Consider the following 19,245-nt stretch of genomic DNA (forward strand, 5'->3'; position numbering starts at 1 on the left):
AGCTAAAGAGTGCAATGGAGCATGTCAGGTGACATTTAGCAGATACTGTATATCGAATAAATAGTCATAGATGTCGTGCAGACGTAGAAATGGTATGCGATCTTTGGATATTGTTGTTCTGAGCTTGTCGGATATTTGTGTGTTGCGACTTTGGTATTACATTATGCTGTGTTTGCTAATAAACAAAACTATTGCGCTTCGACTAGAGAATATCAGGGATGAGTTCTACACCAAGTTTTTGGGAGTCATACACATATTTGTGTGGCTTTTGTATTATCACACACTAAGTTTTGGGGAGTTATACACATTTGTGTGACTTGGGTATTTGTATGACTTTGGTATTTGTATGACTTTGGTATTATCACACTAAGTTTTTGGGAGTTATACATGTATCAGGGATGAGTTAGGTGGGATTATTTTCCCAAAGAAAAAATTTTATCGGGGGAAAGAGATTTACTGGGCTATGACTAGAGAATATGAGTTTGGTGGTATTTCTAATCGAGAAAATAGCACCAACCTGGAAAACAACCTTTTGTGGTTTTAACCCGCTCTAATCGGGGGCCAAAGGGCTTTAACTCTTGCAGCTCATGTCCTACATACAATGTCTAAAAAAAACTCATGTCCTACGAACAAGACAAGCGTGATCATGAGGAGAAGAAGAACCAGCTCATGGAGGATAACATCTTCATCTTCGACTCCATGGAGAGTTACCGCGCGGAGCAACACGTCGCTGCAGACTGCAAAGTGCGGGCATTGGAGAAGTCAACAGTCTCATACTGACGCGAGCTGTCATACGAGAGTCCTATGTTTAATTTTTGTTCTGTTAGGAGATGTTTTCTTCATGCTAAGTTTGAATTATCTCAAGAAACTATGGTAGAAAATCTTTTGTGTGAGCTAAGTTGTTTAATGAGTAGCTCAGATTAATAAGCTAGAAGCTTGTGTTAATGCATCAGTGGAATCAGTTGTGCAGTTTATGCTGATGAACAAGTTGAATGTTTGATATGGATGGACAATGCCAGAGAATTGCAATCTGAATTGTGGCTTTGGGTTCATTAATTTTTGTGGATTGATTAGGAACCAGCCATCCAATATATACCCAGTGTTTTCTTTTTCATTTACTTTTGGGACCAACTTTTTTTTTTTTTTTAGGTATTAGATTGCGATTATATATAATTGCCCTAAGACTGCTCTCGGCTTCATGAGACCGTGAGCATTGCACAAGGGTTCCAACACACAAAATGATAGAGCTACTTTACCACCCTGCACAATAGTACTCCCTCTATACCAAAATGTAGGCCGTATTCCACGTACCAATCTCGTCATGTTACGAAATTTTTTAAGTTTCCCAAACTGCCCTCCCACCCGACAGCCCACTCGCTGCCCACCTCCCTCCCAGATCACCTCTCTCGTCGCCGGCCTCTCCTCCCCGCCGTTGCCGGTCTCTCCTCCCCCACCCCTCGCGTCTTCGCTGGCCTCTCCTCTCCTCCCACCACGTCTTCTCCCACGGCCTGGCCAGAAATCCACCACCCGGACGTCCAAAGATCAATATTTTAGGCGCCGGCGACGAGCTTCTGGGCGGCGGAGGCGCTGGTTCTGCGTGCGTCACGTTTTCTCCCTCCCTCTCGCTTCGGTGCTACTGCGGCGGCGGCGGTCCGTGCCGGAGACACACAGAAAAAGAAGAAGAAGGATGGGAACAACAAAGGCAGGGCGTCCTTGCCCCACCGTCGGATTCGGAGGCTACCATGGCGCCTCGCGCGTCGGATTCTGGGGGCTCTTCCATCGCAGCCATGGAGGCCGGCTCCGGTGCCCACATCAAGCTCCCCGGCAGGGGCCAGCTCCTCCCCGGCACCGACCGTCGCGTCGTCTTCCTCTCCGGCCCCTTCCGCGCCGTCATGGACGCCACCGAGCGAGCCCTCGGCCTCGTCTCCGGTGCACGTGTCGCCGGCGTGCGAGCTTAGCCTCTTCACACCCCTCGTCGGGCGAGGTGTCGGGGCTACTCCGTGGCCGGCCATCCTCGACGACTGATTCGCCCCGCTAGGTACGGCCCCGTCCACTCTTCCTCGTATGACGCCGGCGGCTGCGATGTGAATTGCCTGCGCCATTCTCTGTGTCGATTGTTAGCTCGTTCACCGTCAGTGCGCTCGATCCATACAGCGAACAGAGCGAGCAAACTCTGAGCTGCTACCAGCGAACAAAGATCCCGTCAGTACGACCGATTTGCAACTTTTGTTCAGTGTAACAATGCCTTGGCTTACTTCGGTTAAGTCTTATTACCAGGGTGTAGTGTTTACTGTCAGTTTATTCCACGATCTCCAAGCAGAATCAACAACATTAGTGCTTTTTCAGTGCATTAGTGCTTGGGCTTAGTAGCTTACCTCGATTGATCCATCTTTTTTCAGGGTGTAGGCTGAAGCAGCAAGTCTACTCTAGTTGCTTATTGCTTAGTGGCTTCTTGGATAAGATCAAGCACTCATTGGGGCCTCTACCACGTAATCTACCGAGCTCTCTGTCATCAACCAAGCAGCAGCAGTACTCCTCTGCCAACATTTCTTCGGTTGTTAACATTTCTTCAGTAATCAACCAAGCAGCAGCAGCAGAAAAAAAAAGGGTCAACATTTCTTCAGAGTTTGACTGTCGATGATCGATTGGTTTGCTTTAGTTGTCGTTCGATTCAGAGTTTCAATCATATATTGTGCTTGCAGGGCGACGCCGACGGTGGTGCTGTAGTTTTAGAGATATTAACTGAAAGTTAATTAGGAATAGCAAGCAAGCTGATTTCCAGTAGCAATTCTAGTACCAATTCCTTCTTCTCTTCTGGAGTAGTATAGCTCTTGCTCTCTCTTCTTCTCTTCTTGTATTAACTGAAACAGTATAGCACTTGTAGACACCCACTAAATTCAATTAAACCTTTTTCTCTTAATTTTCTTGGAGTACTCCATCTTGCTCTGTTAGGTTATCTTGCATTTTCAATTAATTATCTGACTTTGTACTCCAAGAGCACTTGCTGATGATGATTGTTGCTGCTTAACTCCATGTTGTGGAGCAAGTTCTATGGAGCCTTTCTTGTTTATGGGTTGCTGAAATATGGAGCCTTTCTTGTTCTGGAGTAGTATTGCTGAAATATCAAATTACTTACTGGAGTAGAAAATTCATGGAATATCAAATGCATTACTAGAAATTGTCCCTCTCTTCTCTCTTCTTTCTCTCTTAATTAACTGGAATATTAAAGTACTCCAAAAGTTTTGCTGACTGCAGCCAATTTTGCTGTGCAGAACACTACTTCAGTTAATACACTATCCAGTACTGCTAGTTCTCATCTCACTTGGTGTGCTTCTTGTTGGGAGCACTCTTTGTTATCCCAAGATCTAACATCAAAGGTAAAATGGGTACATGGCTTGTCTTGTTGTATTTGCAAGTTTGAAACCGGATTAGCATCTTGGAGTATTGTTGTACTCCAACAGACTAAACAGTACGTACTCCAGTACTGATAGTTAGAGTGGCATCTTGGAGTAGGGTAGTCCACATTTGTCTACATTAGTCCACATTCCATATTATTCCTGGAGTACTGTACTGTTGCAGCAGCAGGAGTAACTGAATACTCCTTCATATGCTTGGTTCCTTCTTATTCTTCCTCATCAGATTGTAAAAATGGATTCCTTCCGTCTTATTCGGTGTACTGTACTCCACATTTGTCTACTCCTTCAGCTCTAGGTGCATCAACACGGGTTGCTTCCTTCATTTTTGTTCTTCCAATAATGGTTGCTTTCGATGAGTGAGTGAGTGACAGAGAGCAATAATAGGCCATTTTCGAATTGATACTCCAAAATTTATCAGAATTGGAGGATTGATTGTTTCCAAATCAATACTCCAACATTTATTGTTTCTTTCCAAAATTTATGCAATACTCACCTGCCCAACTTATTGATCCTTTCCAAAACTTATTAAGTTTATTTGATCCTTTCCAAAAAGTATTGCTTCCAAAATTAACAGTGGAGTATTAATTGTTTTCAAATCATTTTGTTTCCAGAAATTCACCTGCCCAACTCCGCAAGGAAGGAGCAGCGGCGGGGCTGGAGAAGCACCAGCGACCCTGGGTCGGGAAGGAGCAGCGACGGGGGAGGAGAAGCATCAGCGACCCTGGGCGGAGGATCTGCTCGAGTTGGCTGAGGGCAGAGGATCGAGGACCTGGATGGACCTGGGCGGACTACGTGGGCGGAGGTGGAGGTGGAAGACGAGCGGGAAGCAGAGGATTCAAATGTAGCGGGGGCAATAAGGTCATTTCCCCGATTTTCACCTGGTCGGAAGGATTTCTCCAACGACATATATTTCGGGACGGAGGGAGTAGTAAGCTCTAGCAAGACATATTTAAGGCAATGGGAATTTAATTGTGTCGCAATTCTACTATATATCATCCCCAGTCTGACCACAATCAGTGCATTGAAAATTATCTGTGTTGCATGGCCTCTACTGAACCTAAGAAGAGTGACAACGCGTCTAGCACCTGCTGAATATTGGTACAACACATCATTTTATTCTTTTCTGAGAAAAACCCCATTTGAAGCACTCTAGGGATATCCCCCACCAAATATCAGTGATTTCACCATACCCACGGGTACTAGAAAATGGAGTCGAGGAACTTCGGACTGGCATACAAACTCTTATGCACGACTTGAAAAGCAAATTTAGCAGCAACTCAAGCTCGGATGAAAAAAAAGTATGCTGACCGCAAAAGAGTGGATACAATTTTTATGTTGGTTACATGATTTATCTGAAAATGCAGCTGTAATGCCACAATGCTTTCGATCTTGGTACCAACATTAAACTCCAAAGTAAATACTATGGTCCATTTTGATCCATAGCTCATGTGTAGTGTAGCATACAAGTTGTTGTTTCCAGAGAAAATTGGCATGCATCAGTATTTCATATCATCTACTCCCTTCGTTCCAAATTACTCGTCGCAGAAATGGATGTATCTAGAACTAAAATACATGTAGATACATGCAGTTCTCTGACGAGTAATTCGAAACGGAGGGAGTAGTTGAAAAAGCATATCAGGCCCAAAGTTTTGCTCTGTTCATATCTACCATTGGTGATACTACATAGGAAGGGTCTAGTTGAAGCGGTTGAGGTTGGTAGATATGGTTACCATGCTCTCGTGCAAGAAACTCGGCAAGTTCGACTCAACAATCTGCAAGCGCTGCAACGGTTAGTCTAGTGGAAAAATCTTCCACCTGATGATACTACATAGGAAGAAACCGATTTCATCAAGATGATGGTTCCTGCCTTCTTCAAGCAAACTGTACAAAGATGGTTCAATCTTCAAGCACCTTCTTAAGGACAAGATCGTTTTCATGCGGGGGTATTTGTGAGGCTTCAGATGTACAGTAAGTGTTCAATTCATTAGTTAACAGACGACCTAGATGGAAGCTCGCATCAGGATCCGAAGGCTCGCCTTCTACCTGAAGTGTTTTTTGCCTTTACTGCATCATTTTACTTGTCGTGCTATTAACTTTGTACCATTACATAAGGCAGCTCTTGCATGTATTCGGCATCTTATAACCAAAAAATAAACACATATCTTATAGCAGAATAAACCCTGGTTCTCATGGTATACTTTCCTCTTTTCTGTGAACCCTATCTACCAAATCCACCTTGCCGCAACTAAGCCTTGCTCAGTATTACTCACGCTTCCAAATCGAGTAGCCACTCAACTGTGCCAGCGGTTGAGGTTGGGCGGGTGTGGTTTGAGGCACCTATTTCATTCTTCATTTTAGTTTCCTTTCTTTTTATTTTATAACAAAATTTAAAATTTTGATCAAGAATTGAAAATTAGTTCATAACTTCCAAGGAATGTTTTGAACTTTTAAAGTGTTCATGAGTTCCTTTTTTTTACAAATCTCTAAAAATGTGCTGCCATTTAAAAATGTTCACGGATACAAAAAATGTTCATGAACTCAAAAGATGTTCCTGAATTTTAGAAAAATTCTCAGGAATTAAAAAACATTTAGAATTTAAAACAATGTTCTAAATTTCTAAAAGTGTTTTTGAATTTTCTTGTGAATTCAAAAAATAATTGGGAATTTAAAGACATACCTGAATTACTATAATTTACAAAAAAAATAAAAGATTCTGTTTTTTTTCAAAAATCACAGATTCAGAAAATGTTATATTTTTTAAGATGTGAACTTTTTAAAATCACATTTTTTCCAAAACACTAGAATTTGGATAAAATGTTTGATGATAAAAAATATTCATGAATTTCAGAAAATATTTTCGAATTAAAAAAAAGAAGCAATCAAGACAATGTTTGAGAATTCAAAAGATGTTTGCAAATTATTAAAATGTTCGCCATTAAAAAGAATGTTCGTGGATTAAGAAAATTTTCATGTACTTCAAAAATAGTTTTAGATTTTCAATAATTTTCGTGAATCATGAATTTCGAAAATGATAGGGAGTTTTAAAAACTATCTTGGGTTGTCATATGAAAAAACTCGAATTTTAAAAAAAGGAAAAACTAGAAAAAAAGGGAAAGAAAAGGAACCCTGAAAAAGAAAACCAGTGGGAAGCAAAAGCCAGAAAATGGGCCGGGCCTACGTAGCAGCGCAATACTGCTGGGAGGGGTGCGCGTTATTACGCGGGGAATAAGAACCGCGAGGCTGGACCACTCCACCGCCGCCGGCGAAGAAGGGAGTGGGAAAGAGCCAGATGGGGGACGGGACGTCGGTGCGCACGCTCCCGCCTCCCACCCCTCTGCTCGATAGGTGCGTATGCTCCCCGAGCCCCGCCGCTCAATCATTGCGCTATGAGAGAGATCGACTGAATACATCTCACTGGATCTGATTCGCTTCTACTAGCTGTGTCGGCCTGACTTCGAATCTCGCCCTGGAGCATGCATTTTTTTTTATCTCAAGGAAATTTGTGTGCATACATATAGCGCCGTCTTCATGTTTGCAAGCCACCTTTTTCCCGTTTAATTTTTTTTGCCAGTGTCTAGTGATTGGACTGATTATCTTTCTTTTTTTCATGGTCATGGGCATGTCTGAACCAATTTTCAGCACTTGTTGATGTCAAAGGTAGGCAGTACTAAAGAGTGGCCATGCCAATCCGCGTCTCAGGCCAGATCGGCAATCTTGGTGTAAAACAGTCTGCCTTGGTTGGGGAGAAGATCGAAGATGACACGAAAGCCCACAAGAGTGCTAGCATGGTGTTGGTGGGATCGGCAAGACCACTCGCAGCAAGAAGGTCTTCAATGACGAGGCCATCCAAGGCGAATCACACAAGAGTTTATGAGCATCACACAAGAGTTTAATGAGGTTGAGCCTTTTAGGACAGCCATTGTTACCATCGAGAGGCACTTTCTCGGACTTGAGTGTCGAATGGAAACATGGTCATGCTTGTATTGGCTCTTGCCAGCACCATCAGGGGCAAAAAGTTCTTTTAGAGGAACAACCCACTAAAGACTCCTTTTAGCCACGGAGCCCCTAGCAGCCAAAGTCATTGATCGTCACAACATGAACAAGACATGATACTGTTGCTCGGGCATCCCTACCATCATGCCAGCAAATTAGGACCAGAAGATGCTTGGTCATTGCTTAATAAGCAGGTCAGTATATACTTCTAACTCAACTAAATAATAATGATAAACTATGCAGACAAAATCTTCAATCCTCTGGAGTGGGAAGCTTCATGACCGGGTTGGCGCAGGGTGAGGGTCTGTTTGGTGGCGAGCTCTGAAGTGTCTGAGGTGGAGGGTGGGATCGGGAGAAATCCTTGTTGGCTTGGTCGACACCAACACGGTGGCGCTTGTGGGTACCGCCTAACCTTCCTGGAGGGCGTCGGGGCTACCCTTCCTCTCTCCTCACAGCGTACCGGGGGAAACCCTTGGCAGCAGCGCCGTCATCGTCGCGTCGCTTCTTGGAGGTGCTGATTGGTACCGGTGCCTCGGAGGCTCGGAGCTTGGTGGGCGATCTCTGGTGGGTGCAGCAGCCACGAGGCTTCTCCTTTTTTTGTCGATCCGCCGCTGTTGGCATTTGTTTCTCTTGTATTTTCTCTTTCTTTTCTTTTGGGCGTGACTGTGCTGCTTCCGCCCCAGCATCTATCGTTGGATGTATCGGTTGGTTGCTTTGTATACAAAGCGGGGGAAAACCCTTTTTCGGCAAAAAATCTTCAATCCTCATTGCCTTGGTTCCTTCGGCGTATTGTTTGGTGTGTTATCATGTTGTATGTATATGCCCACCTCTGTTTGATGAATACAATAGGCTATAGCAAATAGCATACTGACAAATGCAACTCCTCCAGCTAATTCCTCGTTGTTAATGGACTAGTATGCCCGCTGCATGAACCGGAGGCACTTCCAATGATTGTGTCCCTTGAATTTCTCTCTAACTCCACCTGCTGTTTTTGTTTCCAGTCCGTTCTTTTGTGTTTAAGGTAACAAATTGCTTGTTATATACACTATGAATAAGCAGACAGGGCAGGTTCACATTGCGTGTTAGGCTGTTAGCAGTGAATGTCCACCTCAGTTTACTTCATATACCTTGAAATTTCTTGTTAGATCTACCTATTCTTATATGTGCAATGCTTTTGTAGTTCATGATGATAAGTTGGATCGACCTAATTATATCAGCCTGACGTTACCACAGCTTTAAATAATTAGTTCTTCTTTTGTGGGGAGCTTTAAATAATTGACTGACAGATAGTAACTCTGACTCGGCACTTTTTCTTGGCAATATAATTTTATGTTTATACCACGTGTATTTATAATTTAACTCAGATGATCTTCTGCATCCAGGTGGAATCAATTGCAGCCTCCAGATCTCGCTCTAGCAGTCTAGCTACTCATACCAAGTATTGGTGCCTCTGTGCAGCATGTGGCTCTACTTAATAATAGAATACTTGAGGAAAGGTTTGCTGCCAAGAACACGAAGATTCAAGTAATGTAGATATGCCATTATGCTATGATTAACTTGTATATATGAAAAATACGGTGGTATAAAGCTTGTCAGCATGCATTGTAAAACTAACATGACATATGTTTCTGCGTTCGCACCAAAGTTGCTTGTAACTTTATTTTATTTTTTGAGGAAAAAAAATAAAAGGTGTTATTGGATTAAGATAAGAAACTTAAATGGGCATGGGAAGCTCCTCTTGTCACATCCTGCGCCTCTTAGCTTGGATTACCAAGAGTTACATATTTCAAGTTGGCCATCCAGTTGCAAGTTTACCCATCCACTTGTCACATCTTGCAAGTTTACCAAGAATTGTTTGCTGGTAGATGGATGTATTCTGTGGAGGCAGGCCACAATCATCATGGCATCACTAGGCGCCACCCAGCATTTTTTACTCTTTCCCCTTTTGTTTGATGAGTAGCAAGGATTTAATAACTATAACTGATTACATCAATAGATGCATATGAATCTGATAGATAATACATGCCCGCCCAACTAGTCCAGAAATAATTACCCATTCCTGAACAATCATATACTACTAGCTAACAGCATCACCACTATGAATTATTTGTTAGAATCAGGGCTAAGTCATTCAGCATTTTAAACTTGTTAGCAGCATCACCTTGTAGTCAGGGTTAAGTCATTCAGTGCGATCGAAGGGTGTCATCTAACGACTTCTAAAGTATTTCCCTTTTGTCTATATATTATAAATGAAGTTCATCCTCTGGTGCTTCCAGAAGTACAGTAGTAGAGCATGACCGAAGGAAACGAAGTTCGGTTCTCTTGCGCTTCCACAGGCTGTAGTACTACAGCTGTAGAGCATGGACGGAGGAAACAAAGTTCGATCCTCTGGTGCTTCCACAAATTTCAGTACTAGAGCATCACCGGAGGAAGATCAACCCATTCATTTCTAATCTTTCCAATTTAATGAAGGTAATCTCGCTGCTCTCTCTGCATGCGTGTGTGTTGTACTATTTCTCTAGATTTGTTTGGTTCATCGTCAGTCTTAACGCTTTTCGTAGTTGTATACCTGTATAACATGAAGACAATCCATGAGCTTTCTATCTCTATTTTTATCTTCTAGTAATGTTGTGCATGTAATTGTTGTGCAATTGCTAACCTACTACTTGCGACGTGATTGTAACCTTATTACAGAATAAAGATGCTGCCTTTTGTTCTTAGAAGAAGTTTTTCCTTTTTATCAGAAAGGAAACCCTTACTTTTACTTAGAATCAGGTTTGATATTTGCGGTGTTTGATTGGGCATGGGTAAATAGAGCCAATATCATCTCAACTGTGATAGAGTTAGACTACATTCCAGAATATTTTGTTTCGTAGTTGAATACTGGATCAAGACCAATTCAATCGGTAGTCTCAAGTGAATTAATTTTTTTAGGTGACATTCTATTTGAAGCATGGGATTGTTGGTGGTAATAATAAAAGGAGTAATTTGTTTGCTTATTTTTTGTAGCACCAAAAGTGAGCTCATTGCAGCAGTATGGCGGCGGTCCTGGATTCTTTGGCATCCTACGTGGCTGACATGGTCATCGAGATGGCCAAAGAAGAGGTGGCCATGCTGATTGGAGTGGCTGGTGAGATAGAAAATCTGGGCATCAAGCTTAGGGACCTCAAGAACTTCCTTGCAGATGCCGATAGGAGGAACATCACTGATGAGAGCGTGCAGGGGTGGGTGGAGGAACTGAAGCGCGCCATGTATGATGTTACCGACATCCTTGACTTGTGTCAGCTCAAAGTCATGGAGCAAGGTCCATCCAAGGATATGGGGTGCCTTAACCCTCTGCTCTTCTGCATGAGGAACCCCCTCCATACCCATAACATTGGCAGCCGCATCAAGACACTTAACCAAAAGTTGGATGACATCTTCAAGAGGGGTAGTAGTTTCAATTTCATCAAGCTAGAAGCCTACCAGGACCGGATGGTGACCCGTTCTCAAGCTGTTGACCGCAAGACGGATCCGTTGTTGGAGCGGTCGCGTGTGGTTGGGGAGAAGATTGAAGATGACACGAGAGCGCTTGTGAAGGTGCTCACAGAGGAAGTAGCTGATGATAGTGATAGCATCATGATTGTTGCCATCGTTGGTGTCGGTGGAATTGGTAAGACTACCCTCAGCAAGAAGGTCTTCAACGACGAGGCCATCCAGGGCAAATTCGCCAAGAAGATATGGCTGAGCATCACACAGGTGTTCAATGAGGTTGAGTTGCTGAGGACGGCCATCACAGCTGCCAATGGAAACCTGCCTGGCTCGGGGGGTGGGTCTCAGGATAAAGCATTGCTTGTGCCAGCTCTTGCTGACGCCGTCAGGGACAAGAAGATTTTTCTTGTGTTGGATGACATGTGGGGAACCAATGAATGGAACAACTTGCTCATGGCTCCCTTTAGCCATGCTGCATCCAATAGTCGAATCCTTGTCACCACAAGACATGAGACTGTTGCCCTAGGCATGAAAGCCAAGCATCCCTACCACCATGTTGGCAAATTAGGGCCTGAAGATGCATGGACCTTGCTGAAGAAGCAGGTAATTTTGCAATTACTAGTAGTAACCTCTATTGAAGTTAATAATAACTTAATCGTCCATTGATGAACACTAGCCATGGATTAATGTACTTCGAATGCTTACTGCATTGATTCCTCTTGCACGGTGTTAAGTCTTAGTATAGCATACTTGCTAGTGATTTATTGTATTAATTTTGTGCACTTGCGACCACTGGTCCTGATTACTCCAGATTGTGTTGCTTGTTTATTTGAGTAACCAATCCGACATAGAAGGAGGGCGATTATGTTCTACTCCCTCCGTATCATAATATAAAACGTTTTTGACACTGTCATAGTGTCAAAAAACGTCTTATATTAAGTCACGGAGGTAGTACTTTTGTGTGCCAGTTCAATGAAAAATAAACAATCCGACGAACATTTGCCTCGACCTATTAATCAACATGTGAAGAGACAATTCACTTTAAGTAGCACATGGACTGATTCTCTCTGAGATAGCATATCAGGAAATAAAAGAACTTCACTAGCCACAGAAATATGTAATATGCTTCTCATTAATTTTATATGCTTAAACTGCTTGCAGGTACTCGCTACAGAGAAAAGTGAACCTGCGATTGATATGCTAAAGGATATTGGACTGGAAATTATAGAAAAATGTGATGGGTTACCACTTGCAATAAAAGTGATGGGAGGACTCCTATGCCAAAAGGATAAACAGCGATGTGATTGGGAGAAAGTTCTGAATGATGCTATATGGTCAATATCTCGAATGCCAGAAGAGCTAAATTATGCAATATATATTAGCTACGGGGACTTGTCCCCTTCTTTAAAGCAATGCTTTCTGCACTTCTCCCTTAAGCCTAAGAAGACAATTATACATGACGTACAATTGGTCGGCATGTGGATTGGTGAAGGATTTGTTCATGGAGACTCTGATAGATTGGAAGAACTAGGAATTGAGTACCATAAAGAGCTAATATTGAGGAACCTTATAGAGTCAGATACATCATATGCCGGTCAATATATTTGCAACATGCATGATGTTGTTCGTTCATTCGCTCAATATGTGACTAGAGATGAAGCACTAGTAGCTCACCGCGGAGGAACTGGTAATAGTAAACTTAGTTTGCAAAGGTTTCTTAGGTTGTCCATAGAAACCAGAGGAGTGGAATCAGATGAATTTGAGTGGAGGAGTTTACATGAGCAGAAATCACTTAGATCATTAATACTAGTTGGAAAATTTAAGATTCAGTCTGGTGATTCCTTGATTCCTTTTTCAAATCTACGGACTCTGCACATAGAGTATGCAAATTTTGCTGCATTGTTCAAATCTTTGTATCAGCTCAAACACTTGAGGTATTTGGCACTAAGGGAATGCAATGATATAAAGAGCTTGCCAGAGAACATTCACAAAATGAAGTTCTTGCAGCACATTAGTGTTGCTGGTTGTCAGAATCTTGTGAAACTTCCAGATACCATTGTAAAGTTACAAGGACTGAGATATCTTGAACTTTACAGCACATCTGTAAGTAGTATGCCTAGGGGGTTCTCCGCTCTCACAAATTTGAGGATACTTTGGGGGTTCCATACCCACATGGATGGTGATTGGTGTAGTTTGGAAGAGCTCCAGCCTCTTTCCCAGCTTGGGGAAATTGGATTAGCAAGTCTGGAGAATGTATCTGCTGCCTCATTTGCCACAAAGGCAAGGCTGAGTGAAAAGGTCTATCTTTCCTGCATGGCCTTATACTGTAAGAGCAGGCTAGGCGATGATGGATTAGTGAAGGAAGAAGTTTCTGAGCAGGATCAAGGAACAATTATGGAGGTGTTTGATGAACTCCATCCTCCGCCTTATGTGCAAGATATTCGCATCCAAGGATATTTCGGGCGTCAGCTCCCAAAATGGATGATGTCGACAGCAACGACGCCCCTCAATAGCTTGAGGATACTAATATTTGAAGACCTGGCTTGTTGCACCCAACTCCCAGATGGCTTGTGCCAGCTCCCATATCTGGATTACCTGGAGGTCAACCGTGCTCCGGCAATCAAGCGTGTCGGTCCTGAATTCTTGCACCCCTATAGTCACCATCACCATGCTTCATTTCAGGCGCTAGCTGCATTTCCGAGACTGAACAAGATGATCTTTAGGAAAATGGTGGAATTGGAGGAGTGGGATTGGGAGGAGGAAGTGCAAGCAATGCCTGTCTTGGAGGAGCTTATAATCCATGGCTGTAAACTGAGGCGTATTCCTCTCGGCCTCGTGTCCCATGCAAGGGCTTTGAAAAAGCTAACCATATGGTCCATTCAGTGCCTCCACTCTCTAGAGAACTTCGCCTCCGTAGTTGAGCTCGACCTGTATGACTTACCAGAGCTGACTAGCATCTCCAATTTGCCCAAATTGCAAAAGCTTGCGATCAACTGCTGCCCAAAGCTTGAGTCGCTGCAGGAGATGACTGCACTCCGTGTAGAAAATATGAGATGGCTAAATATTGTGTTGTTGTATTGATCTGACCCAGGTGTGGAATATATATAAAGTACAATATGAGAAGAGACTTGAAGTAGGGGACAAGTCGTACATGGTTTAAACCAATCCTATCTCTAACTCCTAATCTCTAACTTAAACATAATTATACTTCTAACATTTCCCCTCAGTCGTAGCGGGAGTGAAGCGGACGATGGCGACTGAATTTGAACTCTTGTGCTTCCGTCGTCTTCTCCGCCACGCCATCATCAACTGCGTCTCTGATGGGTCGGCACCTAGGGCGGTGACTGCATCCCCTTCTGGTGCCTTCCTGCCTTCTCCTCTATTCCCTCCCGCAGTCACAGCGGGAGTGGCGTGGACGCTAGTGATGACGCGGACGCTGTTGACTAGAGTTGTTGCCGATGAGTTGCTGTAGACGTAGCCATTAATGTCAATGTCAAGGTAGCCGATCATGGTGATGTAGCCGTGGTCGAGGTAGTCGTGGTCGATGGTGTAGTCATCGTGAATGATGAAACCGCACTAAACCGAAGGCGCAAAAAAATGCGCTATGACTGAGCTGCAGCCGTGGACGATGCACCTTGTGGAAGTGAGAGGGTGCCGTCGGCGATGAGTCCGCCGGTTTTGCCAAGACCGGAAGAAGCCCATCGAGCACACATCGGTTTTGCCAGAACCGTGTGGCCGTGTAGGGTCGTCATCATAGTGACGCCGTGTCGATGCAGTCGTGCCGTCGTGGATGACGCGGTCGATGCCGTCGTCATGACACGGTCATTGCCATCGTCGAGGTCGTGTCTTGCAAAAAAATCTGTCAAAAAACGCTAGTTGTCCATTTTGTGGATGAGGCGGCAGGCGGTGTGTCTGACGATGATGTTGGTGAAGATCACGATTGATGAAAACCTTGGCGATGAAGTGTTGATGTTGACACTGCTACAGCAGCGTGTTGATGATGATTCGTCGCTTGGAGGTGTTCCTCGTGGCGACGGGATGTCGATGCCGTGTCGTGTCGAAGAAGTATGTTGGCTCGTAGCCTGACGTAGCCGTATAGCTCGATGTCGTTCGGCACGGGAGGTGTCGGTGTAGTTGCAGATCGATAGCTTGATGAAGAATGACTGGTGCACATGCGTGGTAGGCAGGTGCAGGCCGGCTTGGCGTACATCTTGGTGTCGTGGGTCGTGGTCGTAGGGCGCGCGCTGGAGTTAATGGAGTTGGGGAAACAGCCCTCCCGTGAATCCGTGATTCGTGCCATGCGCTGGGCCTCTCGCGGTCTCGCCAGTCGAAGTCGCCCGGCCGTTGTTCTGCTCATGCGCGGGTGGCCGATTGGATCGGACAACAGCTTTTGGGGCAGGATGATGGAGACGGATGTAGCTCGGCTCCGCGTCGTCCGTGTGGACGACGGTGTCGATCTGGTCGATGGCGAGTAGACGATATGCAGCCTCGGAGAAGCCTGCGCTGGAGCCGCCGGGTACAACGTGCGCGCGGGTGTAGCGTCGAGGTCGCGTGTCGCATGAGTCGATGGAGGCTGGTAGCCACGCGAGGCTCGAGCTCCTGGATGCGCCTTGCATGTCCATGGGCTGCATGGATGTACAGATCACGGAGTAAATTTCGTCCCGTGCAGTGCTGCCCATGTCCTGCATGCGCCTTGGATGTCCATGGGCTGCATGGATATGCAGAATCAGCCCGCGCGTGGATTTCCGATTGCTCCTCTCGAACGAAGTCCGTAGCGACCGGCTGGATGATGCGACTTGCCCGCCGCTGAAGCACCGATTTCTAGGGTTTATAGCTAAAGAAAATAGTAGTATCTATCTACTGGATGGAAATTGAGAATTCGAAAATTGGATCTAATCTAATCTAGGGAAGAACCGGTCAGATCGTTGATCGATCGGGTGCCGCGTCCCCGGGGAGAGGAGATTAATCTCTCCGGAGGCGGCGTGCTGCGGAAGATGTGAAAGGTTTTAGAATCGGCGTCGTGAGACTAACCGCTCTAATACCATGTAGAAAATATGAGATGGCTGAATATTATATTGTTGTATTGATCTGAAGTAGGGGACAGGTCGTACATGGTTTAAACCAATCCTATCTCTAACTCCTAATCTCTAACTTAAACATAATTATACTTCTAACATTCCGGAGACTCGTGCTGACAGCTTACTACAATGAGAAACGACTTCCATTGTTCCTGCAAACTGTAAAGCCCAGTCATTTGCTTCTGGACTGCAGCCCAGGGGTACTCGCCTCCATGGCTCTGGGAAAAGCCGGCATCGCTTGGGACAAGTTCGGCCATATCCAGCATGTCGAGGCTTATGCAAATGATGAAGGCATTGAAAAAAGATGGCACCTATTTTACACAAGAGAGCCCTACAAAATGGAGACAAATGTGGAGGCAAATCAGCAGGTATAATATCTAGTTTGATTGCTCTATCCAATATAAGTACCCTGCTCTTGTTGCTTCCAACTTTGGGTTCTTCGTTTTTATGCTAGAGCCAGTTGAAAATATGTTCCTGGTGTTCAGTTTCGCTTGACAGGATCAATCTAAGGAGGCATATGAAGACTACAGAGAAGACGCAAATGAAGATGAGAAAAGGGATGGCGATGAAGAGGACAGAGATGATGAAAGCTGAAGCCGAGGACGGAGATCATGAAAGCTGAAGCCGAGGATGGAGACGATGAAGTTTGGACATGAATCTTCCCTGCACAAGACTGAAAGGGAAGTTGAATATAGTGAGGAAGAATCTCCGTATCCCAGCAGTGAACGGACAGTGAGCAAGTATGTGCGGTGTAATCTTGGCTCTCTACCCTGTATGGTGCACTCTATTATTTTTCTTTCGGATACTTGTACTCTTTTCGCCTTCTTAATGAACGAAAAGCAGCGGTCTGCTGCATTTCATAAAAAAAAAGGAGAGAAAACGCTGATGAGGAGTTGGCCATACACGATGAGGGGATATCCCAGGATGTGTGTTGCCACTTGCCAGGATGTCTCCACTTGCTGCCACTGCTGCTCTACTGGATTTTCTGGGTGTTGAGCCTTTATTTTTGTATGAGCCTTTATGGGTATCTCTGTCGTGAATTGTGATTTTTACGTTTGTCAAAAGAGTGCAGTTTAGCCTGTAGTTAAGGAACAAAATTGTACAGATATCATTCAGAATGCATTCAACATTCCAGTATATTGTTGGCTTCTCTGTTTCCCTGTAAGTGAGATTTTCCTTTCTTTCTTTCTTTCCCTTTACATAATTTATATGGCCGTATCTGCAGGCAGCTTCATCAACCTCCTCTCTAGATGGTTAACATCAAGTGTGCATCCATCCAAGCAACCCCACGGATTCTACAAAATCTTGTAAGAAAGGTAATTAGCTTCAATTCCTAAAGGTTTTATTTGGAAACGAAGCCAAAAGTATGGCGGTGGTCCCTTTTCGGCTTGATAACTTGGTACGATGAAGAACCAAATTGCAACATACACCAATAGATGACTTTCAATTAGGGACATGCAGTAATTTATTATCGGTTTTGTTTTAGAACAATCCACGATGATTGTTAACTTCTTTTATTCCAATGATTGTAACTGGACGAGCGTCCAATAGGCGGAATATGATTTAATTTAAGAATTTTGAAAACAAAATCATGGAATATGATTTTTAAAATTCCTATAAATAAAAAAATCTGCAACATAAATAGTTTTTTGCATAAGATATTTTTTATTTCAAATAAGAGGAACATTTGTTCGTTACACACTATCTTTTTATCTAGCATGACAAAAGTTTTACTTTCCCATCAAAAAATATCCCCCCATTTAACTGACATTTTGAAAAAATTAAATACATTTACAAAAATAAAATAAAATAAGAAAAGGCACAGTCTTAATGGGGCTTGCCAATAGGCGGCCGGTCCTCTTATTCGGCGCGCTCTGCTCCAGCTCACACGCGCCTGCTGGCGTGGGCTGGCCCAGCAACGTGCTACTCGCTCGCTCGGTTTCATAACAGGCTGACCGTTGACCGTTGATTTTTTGGGGGAAAAAATCATATCTGAGTTTTTTTCGTATTTCAAAAAACGTTCGTAGTTCAAAAAAAATGTTCACAAATATTAAAAAAGTTTATCGATCTGGAGAAAAGTTCCTAAATTTCGAAAATGTTAAAAGTATAAAAAAGTCACGATCGTGTTTGAAAAAGTTCACGGCATTTAAATAAGTTCACGAGTTCAGAAAAAAACATTCGCGGATTTGAAAAATATTCAAAAAATTATTCTGGATTTTCGAAAATAAGTTCACAAGAATAAAATATAGTTCATAATAATTAAAATAAACAAAAAAAATCTAAAATTTAGAAAACGGAAAAAATAAAAAGGAAAACGAAAAGGTGGAATGGAAAGAACCGATAGAAACTGAACAAAACCTATGAATCACATAACCTAGAGAAACCAGCCCAAAACAAATCGGGGGACAACTTTAGAAGGTTGTGAAGCCTTTTTTCTAGGTGAGAAGGTTTAGAAGCTTGTGCTGGGACCCCTAAAAAAAAAGAAGCTTGTGCAGGGAGAGACACGTTTTGGTCTGGCCATTTACACTAGCGGGGAAATCAGATGTATTGATAACTGGCGCTATAAGCGTTGAAAGGGATTCGGCCTTAAGGAAGCGCCAAAACAATTTCTCGCTGTAAGCGAGAATACCTCTCGGCCTGATGAAAGTTTTTCCTCCTCTGCTGTATCTGGGACAGCCGGTTTGATGATTCTTTTTTTCGATCGCTTGATCCGTCATGTGTGGTTCCTCGTTCGCTGGTTCTTGTCCTGTTTTCTTCCACTGTTTTCTATCATTTTTTACAGTTATCTTTGTTAATCAAGGATTTCTTCGGCTCTTTTGTCTTTCTTCATTTTCTCATTGGTTTTCTCTATTTTTCATATACAAGATTAATATTTTTGGGATACATGGTCAATATTTTTTCTACAGACATATTAACATTTCAAAAAAAAAACTTAAATATAAAATTAACATTTTCTATGATAAAATGGTCAAACAAATTTTGTACACATTTAATATTTTCGAATACCTTTTGAAACAATTTTCCAAATCCTTGACCATGGTCAATATACAAGATTTTCTCTATTTTTCATATACAAGATTAATATTTTTTGGATACATGGTCAATATTTTTTCTATAGACATATTAACATTTCCAAAAAATCAAATATAAAATTAACATTTCCTATGATACAATGGTCAAAAACATTTTGTACACATTTAATATTTTAAAATACCTTTTGAAACAATTTTCCAAATGCTTGAATACATTTGCTAAATACATGACCAACTTTTTTCAAACACATTCTA

General features: G+C 43.1%; 1 protein-coding gene across 1 annotated transcript; it reads left to right on the plus strand.

Moving 5' to 3' along the window:
• The first annotated feature begins 9,702 nt into the window (after positions 1 to 9,702).
• On the plus strand, positions 9,703 to 13,961 carry LOC125506716 (putative disease resistance protein RGA4). Its single transcript, XM_048671456.1, has 3 exons — positions 9,703 to 9,881; positions 10,419 to 11,483; positions 12,042 to 13,961. The coding sequence occupies exons 2-3, from the start codon at positions 10,446 to 10,448 to the stop codon at positions 13,959 to 13,961; spliced, it is 2,958 nt and encodes a 985-aa protein (XP_048527413.1). The 5' UTR covers positions 9,703 to 9,881; positions 10,419 to 10,445.
• Positions 13,962 to 19,245: the final 5,284 nt, after the last annotated feature.

This window comes from Triticum urartu, chromosome 5, assembly GCF_003073215.2.
Source record: "Triticum urartu cultivar G1812 chromosome 5, Tu2.1, whole genome shotgun sequence".
NCBI classification, from domain to species: Eukaryota; Viridiplantae; Streptophyta; class Magnoliopsida; order Poales; family Poaceae; genus Triticum; species Triticum urartu.

Coding starts and splice junctions, on each gene's coding strand:
- LOC125506716 (XM_048671456.1), top strand. CDS start 10,446: ATGGCGGCGGTCCTGGATTCTTTGGCATCCTACGTGGCTGACATGGTC. Junction 11,484..12,041: donor GGACCTTGCTGAAGAAGCAG/GTAATTTTGCAA, acceptor AACTGCTTGCAG/GTACTCGCTACAGAGAAAAG.